Source organism: Anomaloglossus baeobatrachus, chromosome 2 (assembly GCF_048569485.1).
Source record: "Anomaloglossus baeobatrachus isolate aAnoBae1 chromosome 2, aAnoBae1.hap1, whole genome shotgun sequence".
Taxonomy (NCBI): Eukaryota; Metazoa; Chordata; class Amphibia; order Anura; family Aromobatidae; genus Anomaloglossus; species Anomaloglossus baeobatrachus.
Window position 1 is genome coordinate 741963215 of NC_134354.1, and position 17976 is coordinate 741981190.

General features: G+C 45.5%; 1 protein-coding gene across 2 annotated transcripts in view; it reads right to left on the reverse strand.

The window, feature by feature from the left end:
• Positions 1–17976, reverse strand: part of RDX (radixin) — a 257192-nt gene that overhangs the window by 190209 nt on the left and 49007 nt on the right. For both annotated transcript variants that reach the window (XM_075337425.1, XM_075337424.1), the window contains exon 2: positions 15801–15858. In XM_075337425.1, coding sequence (XP_075193540.1) covers positions 15801–15812 — 12 coding nt within the window. In that variant the 5' untranslated portion in view covers positions 15813–15858. The remainder of the gene's footprint in view (positions 1–15800; positions 15859–17976) is intronic.

The window sequence follows — 17976 nt, forward strand, 5'->3', positions numbered from 1 at the left end:
CTCGGCCTTCGGGTAGCAAGACCTAGAGGAGGAGCATGACTCGGCCTTCGGGTAGCAAGACCTAGAGGAAGTGTACGGCTCAGCCTTCGGTTAGTAAGACCTAGAGGAAGAGTACGGCTCAGCCTTCGGTTAGTAAGACCTAGAGGAGGAGCATGACTCGGCCTTCGGGTAGCAAGACCTAGAGGAGGAGCATGACTCGGCCTTCGGGTAGCAAGACCTAGAGGAAGTGTCCGGCTCAGCCTTCGGTTAGTAAGACCTAGAGGAAGAGTACGGCTCGGCCTTTGGGTAGCAAGAGCTAGAGGAGGAGCATGGCTCGGTCTTCGGGTAAGAAGACCTAGAGGAGGAGTACTGTTCAGCCTTTGGGTAGCAAGACCTAGAGGAGGAGTACTGCTCAGCATTCGGGTAGGAAGACCTAGAGGAGGAGTACGGCTCGGCCTTTGTGCCCATGGCTCACTGTGCTGGAGGAATTACATGGATTGCTATTACATGAAAAAGGGCAAGGACAAAACATGTGCGCCTGAAAATCCGTCCAATGGCTGCCCAGGGAGCAGACTTGTGGCCCCATGCGGTCAGCTACTGTGCTTGGTTTCATCCTAAAGGCTCATTCTTGAGCTAATAATTGACAAATGGGCATTTATAAAGCTCATTCCCAGTCATCAGCAGCTGATAAACCAGCAGAAGGCTTGTTCCCCGGCTGATCAGATCCTTCATGCCGGCCATTAAATCCTCATTACCAGCAGAGGTTACCTGGGGCGACGCGTTTCTGATAATATACAGCCTTTAAAGGAGACAGAACTGCTAAAAGGGGTTGTACGATACCCAAGACTTATTACGGTATTTTTATAATCCCTTTAGTCATTTTTTGCCCTTCTAGAACATAAATTTTGCACTCGAGTGTGGCAAGTAAATTAGTGAAGCAGAGGGAGTTTAGCTTTAGTCCTTACCAGTGTATCCGCCACTGATCCGCCGGACCCGGATTATTAGCAATCCGATCAACTCTACTAGGGATCTGACAACCCCTTTAACGACAAATAGTAATCATTGTTTAATAAGAATCTCTCAGCAGGTTTTTAGTATGTAATCTGAAAGCAGCAAGATGTAGAGGCTGAGACACCGATTATAGTAATTTTTCACTTATTTGGCTGCGTGCAGTTTCAATACAACAAGTGTTTTAATAGCAGGAGATTATCACTGCTGGAGTAGTTCTGTCAGGCAGCCTGGCCCAACCACGCCACCTGCACTGAATAGCAGCTTAAAGGGAACCTGTCAGGTGCAATATGCACCCAGCACCACGAGCAGTTCTGGGTGTATATTGCTAATCCCTGCCCAACTGTCCCTGTATCTAGTAACATACATAAAAGATCTTTAGAAAAAGATCTCTTTATGATATGCTAATGAGCACAAGGACCAGTTGCAAGGGAGTTCGTTCCTGTGCTCATTTTGCTCTCTTAGCCTGTTAGCACTCCCCTGTATCACAACTGATGCACCCAGTAAACTAAGTGACACATCGCTGAAATCAGGGTCTCTGCTCCTACATTATGCTGCTCTCAGATGAGGAAGAAAAAAACCTGGTGACGTATTCCCTTTAATTTTTACTTCATACATCAATAGCACACATGTAAATAAGACACTTCGTAAATATATCTTTATTCTTTTTCCTCCTGGACTGATGTTGGGTACAAATCTGTCATCAGTGAACACAGACTTCCCCATCACTGAGATAGGAGATGACAGTTGGTGCTTATGAAGGTTTATGGATAACGATTGTTAGGCTAAGGGACACACGGTGAGTAAAACGAAGCAAGTGGCATGCGGTTAAAAAAAAAAAAACTGCATTCCACTTGGACCCATGTTACTCTATGGGGTCGCTTCAAAAAGATCGGACTGAGAAAACAATCGCCGCATGCTGCAGGTGGAATCCGATTTTTTTCCCCTCGCACCCATTGAAGTCTATGGGTGCAAGAGAAACATCGCACTGCACTCACAGTATACATCAGCTGACAATTGAGGCGATAGGGAGATTAATCCCTCCCTCTCCTCTGCAGCTGTGCTGTGATCGCAGGATCAGATCACTGTGGCATCACACTCGGCTTAGTGTCATGCGATGCACTCGCAGTAATACTCGCGTGGCCCCAGCTTAACAGGAGAATGACAGCCTAACAGCAGGATGTTAAGCTGGTGTCACACATAACGACGACGACAACGACGTCGCTGCTACGTCACCATTTTCTGTGACGTTGCAGCGACGTCCCGTCGCTGTCGCTGTGTGTGACATCCAGCAACGACCTGGCCCCTGCTGTGAGGTCGCCGGTCGTTGCTGAATGTCCAGCTTCATTTTTTGGTCGTCACTCTCCCGCTGTGACACACACATCGCTGTGTGTGACAGCGAGAGAGCGACGAAATGAAGCGATCAGGAGCCGGCACTGGCAGCTGCGGTAAGCTGTAACCAGCGTAAACATCGGGTAACCAAGGGAAGACCTTTCCCTGGTTACCCGATGTTTACGCTGGTTACCAGCCTCCGCTCTTGCTGCCAGCGCCGGCTCCTGCACTGTGACATGTGGCTGCAGTACACATCAGGTAATTAACCCGATGTATACTGTAGCAAGGAGAGCAAGGAGCCAGCGCTAAGCAGTGCGCGCGGCTCCCTGCTCTCTGCACTGACATGTAGCTGCAGCACACATCGGGTTAATTAACCCGATGTGTGCTGCAGGAGAGCAAGGAGCCAGCGCTAAGCGCGGCTCCCTGCTCTCTGAACATGTAGCACAGCGACCTTATGATCGCTGCTTCTGCTGTGTTTGACAGCTAAGCAGCGATCATAACAGCGACTTACAAGGTCGCTGTTACGTCACCGAAAATGGTGACGTAACAGCGACGTCGTTGTCGCTGTCGTTTAGTGTGACACCAGCTTTAGTCTCTGCCTATAACTCCTCCATAGAATATTATGAGCACCAACTGCTCATCTCCTACATTAAGGCCCCGTCACACTAAGCAACATCACTGCTAACGAACAACTTTTGTGACGTTGCTAGTGATGTTGCTGTGTGTGACATCCAGCAACAACCTGGCCCCTGCTGTGAGGTCGTTTGTTGTTGCTGAATGTCCTGGGCCATTTTTTAGTTGTTGCTGTCCCGCTGTGAAGCACAGATCGCTGTGTGTGACAGCGAGACAGCAACAACTAATGTGCAGGCAGCAGGAGCCGGCTTCTGCGGAGGCTGGTAACCACAGTAAACATCGGGTAACCAAGAAGCCCTGTCCTTGGTTACCTGATATTTACCTTTGTTACCAGCCTCCGCCGCTCTCACTGTCAGTGCCGGCTCCTGCTCTGTGCACATGTAGCTGCAGGACACATCGGGTTAATTAACCCAATGTGTGCTGTAACTAGGAGAGCAGGGAGCCAGCGCTAAGCGGTGTGCGCTGCTCCCTGCTCTGTGCACATATAGCTGCAGCACACATCGGGTAATTAACCCGATGTGTGCTGTAACTAGGAGAGCAGGGAGCCAGCGCTCAGTGTGCGCTGCTCCCTGCTCTCTGCACGTGCAGCTCCGTGCGCTGGTAACCAAGGTAAATATCGGGTTGGTTACCTGATATTTACCTTAGTTACCAAGCGTAGCATCTTCCACGCGGCGCTGGGGGCTGGTCACTGGTTGCTGGTGAGCTCACCAGCAACTCGTGTAGCGACGCTCCAGCGATCCCTGCCAGGTCAGGTTGCTGGTGGGATCGCTGGAGCGTCGCAGTGTGACATCTCACCAGCAACCTCCTAGCAACTTACCAGCGATCCCTATCGTTGTTGGGATCGCTGGTAAGTTGCTTAGTGTGACTGGACCTTTACTCTAATGGGAAAGTCTGTATTCACTAAAGACAGATATCACACTATTTACGCAAGGACTGAGAATGCATGATCAGTCCAGGAGGAGAAAGAAGCAGATTTTTTTTGTTCAGATATAGTTTAACATTTCTTAATTTGCACGGTGTCTCAGTGGTTAGCACTGTACGGTGTCTCAGTGGTTAGCACTGTACGGTGTCTCAGTGGTTAGCACTGTACGGTGTCTCAGTGGTTAGCACTGTACGGTGTCTCAGTGGTTAGCACTGTACGGTGTCTCAGTGGTTAGCACTGTACGGTGTCTCAGTGGTTAGCACTGTACGGTGTCTCAGTGGTTAGCACTGTACGGTGTCTCAGTGGTTAGCACTGTACGGTGTCTCAGTGGTTAGCACTGTACGGTGTCTCAGTGGTTAGCACTGTACGGTGTCTCAGTGGTTAGCACTGTACGGTGTCTCAGTGGTTAGCACTGTACGGTGTCTCAGTGGTTAGCACTGCAGTCTTGCAGCACTGGGGTCCTGGGTTCAAATCCCGCAAAAGGACATCTGCAAGGAGTTTGTATGTTTTCCCCGTGTTTGCGTGGGTTTCCTCCGGGTACTCCGGTTTCCTCCCACACTCCAAAGATTATACTGATAGGGAATTTAGATTGTGAGCCCCAATGGCAACAGTGTTGCTGATGTTTATTAATCGCTGTCTAATTAATGGCGCTATATAAATGAATAAATATTATTATTATATGGATTTGTGCAAATAAAACTGAGAAGTTGGCTACTATTATTAACAGTGCTCACGTGCTGGGGAACAAGTAGCGCAGCTTATGAGCCTCCATCCGGGATGCCGGCAGCAGGCGATATTTTGGGCAGTCTTCCTGGCAGTTCTCCTATCCTTCTAGGCCAGATAAGCAAAATCATCAAGAGAGTTTTGTTTTCCTGTTTATTGAAATATGTGCCATTTTCTGGCCCAATCACCCCCCTTCTATATCTCTAGAACAGTCCTGGGTCCATATATCCACCCTCAACTCTATTGACCTCTGTATACAAAACCAGACCACTGACCTGTATAAAGACCTATTAAGGGATTAAGCAAAAACTTTGGACTTTTAAAGGGGTCGTCTGTCAATGAATAATGTCCTTTCCTTCAGTCACACCATGGACCCAATGCACACTGCCCCGGAGGTCTGACTGGCTGCAGCCATGTTTCTCCCATGACAGATTTATATAGTCTGCAGCCAATCACAGGCATCAGGGATCCGGTAGCACTTGGATGGTGCAGTCATCGCTTCAGGCTCCAGCACAGACCTCCGGAGCAGCGTGCACAAGATCCATGGGATTAAAGCTATGCCTGCGGGTTACATTGAAAAGTTCCACGTGTAAGAAAAATGGTGTTTTCAATGTCCTATCATTACTTCCATATAAAAGGTGTTAACAGCTGGAGTTTCCCTTTAAACGGGTGATCTAGTTTTAGTACAACCCCTTCTCACTCCCCATGTTTGCCCCCATTAAATAGCTCCTACTCCCCTCCCGTGCCGGTGCTCATGTCCCCATGGCTCACATGAGTTTGTCAAGTCACATGACCCTCACGCCCAATCACCACCAGCTTCTCTCACTCTCTCTCTCTGCGCTTTGGAGTAATCAACCGAAAATGGAAGAACGCCTCGCGCCCCCTTCCTCTCCATTACTAAAACATCCGAAGGCGGGGAGCGAAGCCAGTGCAGATTGAGAGAACATGAGCACCGACACCGCTGGAACCACACTAGCACAGGAGTAGAAGCTTTTTACTTTAACACCTTCTCGACCAGTCGATTTTGCGCTGGTTTTTGTACCATTCTTCTTCCGAGAGCTGTGACTTTTATTTTTCCATCAATCTTGCCACGTGAGGGCTCTTTTTTGCAGAACTTTTAAATGAAATTGTTAGTTTTACCATATAGTAGAAAACAGCAAAAAGATGCCAAATGTGGGAAAAATTGCAAAAAAAAGTGTGATTGCATGATGGTTTTTGAGATATTTTATTCACCATGTTCCCTATTTGGTAAGGCTACGTTCACACATGAGTTTTTTTTCCACCAGGCACAATCTGGAAGAAAAAAAAACAGATAAAACGGATCCGGCGCCGGATCAGTTTAATCCCCATTGCTTTGTGTTAGCGCCGGATTGTGCCTGATGGCCTTGCATCCGGCTTTTGACGGACCTGGCATAATTACTCAATGCGGCGGCCGGATGGAACGTCTCATTAAATGTTTTTTGTCTCTGAAAAAAAAAAGTTAAAAAAACGTATCGCGCCAGATCCGGCGCGATTTACAATAGAAGCCTATGGACGCCGGATCCAGCACAAAAACGGATGCGGCCGCCGGATCTGTTTGTTTAAACTGAGCATGCTCCAATTTATTTAAAAAAAACAGATCCATCAAAAAAAAAAAAAAAACCAGGCAAAACGGATACAAGAAAATGGAGACGCCGGATCCGTTTTCTGACGGATCAGGTATACCAAATCCATATTAAAAAAAAAAAAAAAAAAAGAAGAAGAAGAAGATCAGGCGCATCCGTTTTTGCATATTCTGCGCCGGATCCGTGCCTGATACAAAAAAACGGATGTGTGAACATAGCCTTAAACTGATGTGTTTTTGTGATGCCTCAGGTCAGTACGAGTTTGTAGACACCAAACATGTATAGGTTTACTTTCTCTATGGGTTAAAAAAAAAAAAAAAAAAAAAATATCTGAATTCTGTCCCAAAAAAAAGTGGCACACATTTTGCGCCATATTCTGCGACCCCTAGTGTTCTCATTTTTCGGTATCTATGGCTCAGTGATGGCTTATTCTTTACATCTCGAGCTGACGTTTTTTTAACAGTACCATGTTTGCGCAGATGCTACGTTTTAATCATCCGATATTGCATTTTGCGCAAAATTTGCCGTTACCAAAAAACATAATTTTGGCATTTGGTAAACTGCGTAGCAGCAAAAAAATTGCAATCAAATTAAATGATTTTATATTTAGATAGATTGGGCACTTCTGAACGTGGCGATATCTAGTGTGTGTATAATTTTTTAACCCCTTAATTTTCAATGGGGCGAAAGGGTGGTGATTTGAACCTTTAGGGTTTTTTTGGGGTTTTTTTTAACATTTTTTTTTTATTTTACTAGTACCCCTAGGGGACTATAAGGATCAGCAGTCTGATCTCTCTTCCATATCTATTGATCACATCTGCATAGCTGTGAACAGCAGATATGCTCATCTCCTATCTCACACAGCACTCAGCCGGGTGAAACAGGAAGGGAGTCATGTGAGCTACGGGAGTCCTCACCTGACCCTGTGCTACCACTACAATCATCAGATCCACGTTATCACATCACGTGCCGTCCAGTTTCAGGGGGTGAGTGAACTTTAACAGCAACCACGATTATAATGATGTCACATTTTCACAGTGCCATTTAACGGGTACGGGCAGATAGCGGATCTGCTCATGCCTGCTAGGCACACACGTCAGCTGTACAAATCGGCTCACATATGCACGGATCCCCCACAGCTGCCCATGGCAGCCGAGTGGGAGTAACACTATGACGTAATTTTACTGCCCGCGATCGCTAAGGGGTTAAAAGAAATCTGTCAGTAGATGTTAGCCACCTAATCTGAGAGCAGAATAATGTTTCGGCAGAGATCCTGATTCCAGCAATATGTCACTCACTGGGCTGCTTACTGTAGTCTTGATAAAATCAGTTTAATCAGCAGGAGATTATCATTACAGGACTACTTGGCGTGCTGCAGGTAGTGCAGCATGTTCATGATCGCTGTATAACTGCTAGATCTGCAGCACAGAAAACATTGCTTTTATCAAAATGACAGCTCAGTAAGCGATACGTCGCTGGAATCAGGGTCTCTGTCGCTACAGATTAGGTAGCAAAACCCTGGTGACATAAATGGGGGCAAACATGGGTAACGAGAAGGTGTTATCCCAGTGGACAGCCCGTCTAAAAAGGAGGAAATTTCAGTACACACCTAAGGCTATGTTCACATGTTGCACGTTTGCTGCATATTTTTTTTGCAGTTTAATGGAAATTAACAGCGTATTTTTGCTGTTCCAGTAAAAGCGAGGAGATTTCATAAATCTCATACACACAATTCCATTTGTCAGGAACAAAAAGCAAAAGTGCTGCTTTTTTGGAAGAAGCAGCGTGGCAATTATTTCAGCGTTTTTTTCCCACCCCTGAATAAGATGCAAAAAAGCAACTGCTGCGTTTTTGCGTTGAATAAAACTAACAAGTATTATAGACAAAAGATAAAAAAAAACCGCAGCCAAAATGCAACGTGTGAACATAGCCCAACTCTGGCCATTCACAGGAAGCCTGTGTTATTATGGATCAAATCCCGTAAATGCGGATTTACCAATGAACACCACAAGCGTGCACACGTGGCACCCAGGACCTGGAGATTGGCTGCCTCACACTGATCACCTATCCTGTATACATCATATTTAAAGGGGTATTCCATCTCTAGCACTTATAAAAGAAACATCCTTATATAGCCCCTCTGTAATAAACACATTCCTAATAAAGAGTGATAGCACTTGTGAAATCTTCAGAAATGCCGGAGTGTCGTGCGTTTCCCATCTGCGGGGGATGTGCAGAACATGTGGCTTATACAATTAATGGAGCCAATATGGCCAATCCCCGGGATGACATTACCTATAGACCGCCCCGAAACATTGCACCGCATGTACAGAGATGGTCATTTACAGCGGCCTCAGTCTCCCAAAAAAAAGAAAAAAAAAAAAAATATGCAAAACATAAAAATGGAAATGGTGCTATGGGGCAGTTTAGAGGACCCACATGTGGACAGCATTTTCCCTCCTCCCATGTGTCACCCCTCAGCCCCACCACAGCGGGTTAATAAAGGATCTATTTTAGCACATCTGATCACTGTTAATCAGTTATTATATTTTTGGTATAAACGTTTAAGCCCCGTACTTGCTGTCATTGAATGAAAACCTTCATTAATTTCCAAAGCAGTTACATGAGCCGGACTCCGGGTCCTGGATAAATGGCTAATGCATACTTAGTGATCACAGAGCCAATATTAGGCACGTCGTTGCTATCAGTCTGAATTCCTATGAACATAAATTACCATTTAGTACTAACAGAACATTTCATTTTGTTGGGTTTTTGTTTTTTTTCTTTTAAGTTGTGGAGCCGGAGTGGCTACATTTCTACTGACTGATCCATAACCGAGTCTGAGTGTGATGGACAGAGGCGTGCGGCTCCGAAACTGGGAGTGTAACCACCACTGTCCGCCCCACGCCGTGCACAGGTGTCCTGCGCCGTGCTGTGCCCAGCTGCCCCAGTTTGATCCATTGCAGTCTTAGGCCATGTCTCCACGCTGTGGAAAATGCGTGGATTTTGCCGCGGATTTCTCACGGAAAAGCCGCAGATTTCCCGAAAATCTGCAGCAGTGGCACTTCCCAGCCATTTCTATGGCATTTTGGAAATGCTGTGCCCATGCTGCGGATTTTTCCGCGGCGGATTTGGTGCGGATTTTGATCCGGAAAAATCTGCAACATGTCAATTATTGTTGCGGATTTTGATCCGGATTTTGTCTTTAAAATTGGGGGGGAAAAAATCCGCACCAAAATCTGCGGCTTTACCGCAAAATCCGCACCTTTTCAAAGGTGCGGATTTACCGCGGAATTGCCGCGGATTTTGGTGCGGATTTTTTTTGAAAAAGGAGCGGATTTTGCGGGAAAGCCGCGGATTTTGATGCAGTGGCCAATGTGAAAACTTCACGACTACTAATTTTTTTTCACTTAATACAAAATAAAAAGGAAAAAATACAAATATCCAATATTTGAAAAATTCATTTAACATCAAAAACTGAGAAAACTTTTCTGCCGACAACCACCTATTCTTCATGTATGGCAGGAATACACAGACAGTTTTTGCAGTGATTACTTGTCTTTGGGGCTCACTGGAGGGGAGGTGGGGGGGGGGGGGGAGATAAATGCCACGGCTTTGCTGACCTTACAATGGTTAAAATAGACTTTTTTTTTTTTACAAAATTAAGTTAAATGTCCCTAATTACATGTTTTCAGGCTGCAGCGCCGACATTACTTGTGTTTTCCATTCCAGCAGGACAAAAATAGAGGAGACTGTCAGCAGCGCAGCACAAGAGCCATTGTGATCACCGCACGCGGCAGATAGATCACCAGACACAGGGCACAGCCAGTCTCCACAATCTATCTTTAGGGTGTAGACACGAGGCCGCTGCACGGACCGGAGCGTGCCAGTATTATTTAGCATACACAGCACAGAGTGCACGTGTGAGACCCTTTACCACCTCAACCCCCAAACGGTCACAAATTAAGCCCACCCACACTGTAAAAACAGCAATGTATCTATTCCAAAAAAGTTTTTACTTTAGCATTTTGGACTTTTTGGGGGTAGGAGTAGAAAAGTGCGAGGAAGGAGCTTTGCTTTTTCCATTACTACTCATAACCATAACCACCTGTCTGCAAAAAAATGCTTTTCTCTCTAGAAGACCCAACGTGTCATCCCATTACACAGACACATGATGTTTGCAGGCTGAAAAAAATAAATAAATTAAAAAAAAAAAAAAAATCACACTAGCGTGCTGGTTATTAGTTAGCTCCCTGGTGACTGATGTGCTGTACAACCTGCCATCTCCAACAGCAGAAAGACTGAGGAGGGCGACAGGACTCGGGGGGGCTTAGGGAGACCTGGTAGATTTAATCCAGAAAATAGTTTAGAAGTACAAACGTGAAAAAATTAAGCAAAAACTCCTAAAATTCCAATTTTTTATTATTAAAGTCTTAAAAAGGGAGAAATCCCAACATCAGATTTATAATAAAGATATCCAAAAGTACAAGGGAGGGGCCTGACCCTTGATTCGCCCTAAAACTCGCCCCTTCCTTGCCGTGGAGCTCGGCACCCAAGAGGCCTGCGCACTTGGCGCCCCCGCTCAACGAAGACTATCCCTCCGGGCCCTAAATGACCCTAGCAGATGAGGTGATAGTACTATGAGGAATAAATTCCAATAATTGAACCAACAACCAGATCTCAAATATGAAAAAAATATATACACACTATCGCCAATATAATAAGATTAGAGACAATAGTGGGGTACAGTGACCCAGAAAGAAACCACTCAAGGATGAACTAGCGTTTCAAAAAAACCGCCCGACGCGTTTCCCCTCATCTATATGAGGTTCTTCAGGAGTGGAAAATTTAGTTAGCTCAAAAATAACACAATAGACAATCAATGATTGTCTATTGTGTTATTTTTTAACTAAATTTTGTCTCTAATCTTATTATATTGGCGATGGTGTATATATTTTTTTCATATTTGAGATCTGGTTGTTGGTTCAATTACACAGCACAACAAATAAACAATTTTTGTCTGCTACTTGGCAAAAACCATGTGCGCTATACTAAATCGAATGCGCTGAATCCAAATCTGAAGTTAGTTTTTTTGTAGCACGTCAGGATATTAAGTTATTCCAATTTTTGTGAAAATTAAAATAAGCAATTAATAAAGATACAGAATCGTTATGTCCCACAGTTTCACAACATGTATTATCATTTTTATTGAAAAAGAAGTATAGGTAAATAAACCAAAAAACTTAAAAATCACTTATAGTAGCTTAAGAAATCGCCTTAAACTCAGCAGAGTACTTTTAAAAGTGCTTCAGGCACTTGCTTTTGCGCTTGTGAGTGGTCCTAGTGGCCCGTTGCAAAAACCAGCAGTAATCGCCCATCATGTTGGGGTTAAAGCGACCTGGGTATCTTTTTTCCATAGTAGAAATGTCCTGGTGGAATCTCTCACCATGTTCGTCACTGACATTACCCATATTTGGAGGAAAGAAGTCAAGATGTGAATGTAGGAAATGCATTTTCAATGACATTCGGGCACCATGCATTTCGTATGCTTGAAGCATATTGTCTATTAGTTCAGCATAGTTTTCTGCTCTTTCGTTTCCAAGGAAGTTTTGAACTACTAATATAAATGCATCCATGCAGTTAGTTCAAGTGGGGTGAGTTCTTTCTTGAATATTTCATCATGGATTAGTTGGTGGATTTCAGGACCATTAAAGATTCCTGCTTTGAGTTTGGCCTCAGTTTTCAATGCACTAAACTTTTCCTTCAGATACTTAAATCCATTCCCTTGACGATCCATTGCTACTACAACATTTTTCATTGGTCCTAGTTTAATGTGAAGAGGTGGAAGATAAACTTTAAGTGGATCGACAAGTGATTCGTGTTGAACATTGTGCTTACCAATCTTATGTTCATCTCTATTGGGCCACCGTTTAATTTTATAATGGTTGTCGTCATCTCGACTGTTCCATAGGCACAGAAAGCACATATGCTTAGTGTAACCTAACTGCAAACCAAGGACTAGTGCAACAACTTTGAGGTCAGCACAAATGTTCCATTGATGTTCTGAATATTATATCTCAATTTCAGAATGATCTGCATAGAAGCATAGGTCTCTTTCATTCCAACCGCATGTGCAATGGGGACAGATGGCTTTTCATTGCCATTGTGCAACAGAACAGCTTTCAAGCTTGCTTTACTAGAGTCTATGAACAGTCTCCATTGATCTGGAAAATGTCTACAACCCAAACTCTAGCATAAGCCCATTCACATCAGTACAGAAGCAGACACCATTTTGCCTGAATAGGCGTATGGCCTTTTCCAAGTATAACTCAAAATCTGGACGTGCTGTGCAAATTCTGAGTTCATATTTGGAATCAGCATGTTCAAATTAGTAAAGAACACATGTTTTACCCTCAGTAGCAAAAACATTGTTGTGCTGTGATTGGAATTTATTCCTCATAGTACTATCACCTCATCTGCTAGGGTCATTTAGGGCCCGGAGGGATAGTCTTCGTTGAGCGGGGGGCGCCAAGTGCGCAGGCCTCTAGGGTGCCGACCTCCGCGGCAAGGAAGGGGCGAGTTTTAGGGCGAATCAAGGGTCAGGCCCCTCCCTTGTACTTTTGGATATCTTTATTATAAATCTGATGTTGGGATTTCTCCCTTTTTAAGACTTTAATAATAAAAAATTGGTATTTTAGGAGGAGACCTGGGAGAGCGGTAAGAGTAAAGGGAAATGAGGGAGGGAGCCGGTAGAGCGCCAGGAGTCGGGGGGAGGGACCCAGTAAAGCTATACTAGGCAGGGGTGAGACCCAGGAGTCGGAGGGAGGGACCCAGTAAAGCTATACTAGGCAGGGGTGAGACCCAGGAGTCGGGGGGAGGGACCCAGTAAAGCTATACTAGGCAGGGGTGAGACCCAGGAGTCGGGGGGAGGGACCCAGTAAAGCTATACTAGGCAGGGGTGAGACCCAGGAGTCGGGGGGAGGGACCCAGTAAAAGCTATACTAGGCAGGGGTGAGACCCAGGAGTCGGAGGGAGGGACCCAGTAAAGCTATACTAGGCAGGGGTGAGACCCAGGAGTCGGGGAGAGGGACCCAGCAGAACAATACCAGGCAGGGGTGGGACCCAGGAGTCAGGTGCGGGACCCAGCAGAACAATACCAGGCAGGGGTGGGACCCAGAAGAGCTATACTAGGCAGGGGTGGGACCCAGGAGTCAGGTAGGGAACCCATCAGATCTTCAGGGGTTGGAACCCAATGGAGCTACATTAGGAGGGACCAAGTGGAGTTACACTAGCCAGGGGTGGGACCCAGGAGTCAGGGGTGAGGCCCAGTGGAGCAACAAGAGGTGATGATGGGACCAAATAGCTGTTTCTGGTCTCTAGTCTGTCAAACTATACACAGCTATGTAGTGTTTTACATCCTCGTGTCTGTTATCATTGTTTTTCATGGATGGATCAATAAATGCAAAGCTGCTTCTATACCTTAGAATATACCTTATATACCTCTAAGGTATATTCTATACCTTATACGTTAAGCACGCAAAAGCGCATGTGTGCTGTACAGATTTTTCGTGGACACCGACTTATATTGTATTGGCCCTTGTTATTCGTGCTTTCAGGAAAAGACAGACATGCCCGAGTGTGCTTTGCACAGTCCATGCAAAAACAGAGATGTGAACAGCAGCACAGGTTATGGGTACATGCTTTATCAATGGAAAAACAAAACAAGGCATACTACACATATGTGCAACGCAGATATCTGAATGAAGTCTAATTTAAAAAAAAAAACAAAAACGGATGACAAGTTACAGAGCATAAGAAAAGATGGTTCTTAGACATATTAGACCAATATGTGGCATCAAAAAGGCAGATTAAGGCCATGTACCCACTGGAGATCGTACCTGCCGACTTTTCTGCAGGTTCACGCAGCAACTCCCCGGAATCCGCAGCTATCCATTGCTGCGGTATTTCTGCGGAATTGTTGCGGATTTGATGCAGAATTCCTGCGGATTTCCCGCCCTGTATCTCCATAATGAAAAGGCAGGAATTCCGCAGATAATTCCGCAAGAATAATTGACATGCAGATACGTGCGGCTTCGGGAAATCTGCAGCATTTTCCGCAAATCGCAAAAACCGCAGCATTGACACAGCACTCCCCAAATCCCATAGGATAACATGGGGAGTGTCTGTACTTGCGTAAACCCGCGGATTTATCTGGAAAATCCGCGAGTTTTCTGCAACAAAATCCGCAGTTACTTTCTCCCATGCGCACAGGGCCTTAGGCTATGTGCCCACGGGCGCTCGTACCTGCGGATGTATCCGCAGGTAGGAGTGCATGTTTCCCGCAGCTGCCCGCCGGCGTCCGCAGTTATTTTTAGCTGCTAGATTACAGCGGAATAGCTGCGGGAAACATGCGGAGATTCATGTGGCTTACCTGCGGACGTCCCGGCTTCTTATACCCATAGCGGCGGTCCGGGACATCCGCAGGTAATTCCGCATGAATAATTGACATGTAATTATACATGCGGATGCCTACATCTGCAGCATGTTCGGCAGCCGCAGCGTGGACACAGCACTCCCCATGTCCCATAGGATAACATGGGGAGTTCCTGTACATGCTAAAACCTGCGGATTTATCTGGAAAATCCAGAAAAATCCGCAGGTTTTCCGCGGCAAAATCTGCACAAACAGGCTCCCGTGGGCACATAACCTTATGGTCTTGTGGTGAAGAAAAAGAAAAAATATTGTAAAGTGCAGTGCTGGGGACATTAAACACCGCTGTGCACTTGGGATGTATAATAACCGGCTCCATTTTTTGTAATTAGGGTTGCCCATATGTAAAGCCTGCTTTACATGTTACGGTTTCGCATGCGATATCATATGCGATCGTAACCGCCCCCATCGTATGTGTGGCACGTTCAATTAGTTGAACGTGCCGCACAAACGATTAATCCCAGTCACACGTACTTACCCGTCCATACCACCTCGATGTGGGCGGCGAACGTCCACTTCCTGGAGTAGGAGGGACGTTCGGCGTCACAACGATGTCACGCGGCAGCCAGCCAATAGAAGCGGAGGGGCGGAACGTAAACATCCCGCCCACCTCCTTCCTTCCGCATTGCCAGCGGGAGCAGCAGGATGCAGGTAAGATCTGTTCATCGTTCCCGGGGTGTCACACACTGCGATGTGCGCTACCCCAGGTACAATGAACAATCTGATGTGCAATTCTAGAGACAGGTACGATGTGTATGCGATGAACGTTTTACCGTTCAATCGCAATCGCATGTAGCTGTCACTCACTGCAATGTACCTTACGATGCCGGATGTGCGTCACTTACGACGTGACCCCGCCGACACATCGTAAGATACATTGTAGCGTGTAAAGCGGGCTTAAGGTTCTTGTAGAGACCAGTATAGCCAAAAATCATAAAGCCACAAAGCCGCAATAATTGATTTACTGATGGTCCACCAGCATTAGACGCTAGGTTTTCTCCTAGTAAGATGCCATTTTTATATAGAAGCAAATAAATGGCAAATAGTACAAAGAAGACATATACTCTGTAATAAAAAAAAAGAGATAATACACATTGCAGTGAACTCACCGGCTTCGGCATCTTGTCTGCGCTCGCTTTCTAACAGACAGAAAATGATTGTCCGTTCCTGAGGAAAAGAAAAACATTTTAATTAATGCATACAAGTGAAAGACAACCACAAATACCAAACAGCATGTGTTCAAGTCATGTGCAAAAAATCCACCAACAAGAAGGGCTTTAGAAGTAGCTGCGCTTTCACCAAACTTTCTATAATGGTACATGCGAGTATAAGAAACATTGTAATATATCTTAAAGGAATCTGCCTCTTTCTCCACTTATGAGCCACTTCTTCCCCCTTCCTTCCACCTCCACTCTGAAAACAGCTCAACTGCATTATGGTTATTGCCAGCTCACTGAGGAATCTGCTGCCTATTAAAGTGTATGGATAAGAGAACAAGCAGACCGCACTGCAGCTTCTAGAAATGTTTTTCTTCTACACAGAGCTGGATTCACATCTGCACTCCTCAGTATACTGCGGTGTAATGTCCTCCATGCAGCTGCTGATTCTACACATGAGCTACATACAGAAAAGCGGTGAAATCTTTCAGGTCTATGTATACCATGTGTAAGGGCTTGCTAACATGGAAGAGAGCTATCTGATGTTTTTTCGGATAGCACTTGGACCAATCTTATACTATGGAGCGGTGCCGACCAGAGTGGTTTTATTTTTTCATGCGGATTTGGAAGAAAAAAAAAAAATTGCCGCTTGCTGGGATTGTCAATGTATATTGGATGGTGCGCACCCATTCAGGTCTATGGGTGCGTGGGAACGGGATTGCACTTATGTCATCCTAGAGTAGTCAGATAGACAGTGACAGATTATGGAGAAGGTGGAGAAATTCATTTATTTTTTCTTCTCCTCACTGGTGATCAGATACTCACACGCAAGACAATCGGATCATAGTAAGCGGACACTGATCAGAGTGTGAGTGGAGTGTCATTACCATAATCAATCCAATCCGAGAGCATCATCGTTTGTGTGACCGAGGCCTAGAGACAGCACAGCAGAGGACCCACCAGCTCAGAGTGAACCGCAAACAGAGTCACAGGCTGTACGGGAGAGAAGCTGAGGAATATAATGACCAGAAAGTGCACATTCCTCATGTACCCATACAACTTATTCAGAAAAGTTTCTCCAAACGACAGGTAGCTTTAATGTAAAGGAGATCGTAATTATCCATTGTTCACCTTACCAATAGGAATCTGTCACCAGGTTTTTGTCACCTAATCCGAGAGCAGCATAATGTAGAGATAGAGACCCTGTTTCCAGCGATGTGTCACTTACTGGGCTGCTTAGTGTAGTTTTGATAAAATCACAGTTAATCAGTAGTAGATTACCATTACAGGACTACTTGGTGTGCTGCAGGTAGTCCAGCATATTCATGAGCTCTGTATAACTGCAAGATCTGCAGCAGAGAAAACATTGATTTTATCAAAATGACAGCAAACAGCTCAGTAAGTGACATCGCTGGAATCAGGGTCTCTGTCTCTGCAGATGGGGGGGGGGAAGCAAAAACCTGGTGACAGATTCCCTTTCAATAGGTAAAATTACAAAGGGATTGTAAAAAAAGCAACTTTGCCATTTACCCCTTATTAAAAATCCTCAGGGGGGGGGGATTTTTTAATTCTAGTGTGGCGCTTGTTGACTAGATGACCAGCCACAGCTGCAGAATATCAGAGGTGGCTGCTCTCATAGGCAAGAAGAGCTGAGGCCGGTGGGGTCTCCTCCGGCTCCTCTGTGCTCATCCCATGCTGCGGAGAAATAGCTGCCTCTGCTTATAGCATCGGAGGGCGCAGAGTTCAGCTCAGGCACGTCGCTGGTCCACACTGTCAGGAGCGCACTGCTCTCCGGTTAGCAGGAAGCTGAGAGGCTGGGGAGCGCCGTACTTCTGAAGATACAAGATGTAACAACTTCTAAAAGTACCACTCCGGCACTTGTGTTTTTATTTCACGGCAGGTCAGGTATCAGTAAGGCTGCTTTCACACTACGTTTTTTTAACATGCGTCATGAACTTTTTTTAATGCAAAAAACGGATCCAGTGCAAATGCGTTTTCATTTCAATGCATTTGCAATGGACTCGAGTCACCATGCGTTCACCTGCGTTTGCGTGCGTTATAGTGAGGATCCAGCGACTTGCAGTTTAACATTTTTCAAAAACGCTACTTGTAGCGTTTTTGAGCTGCG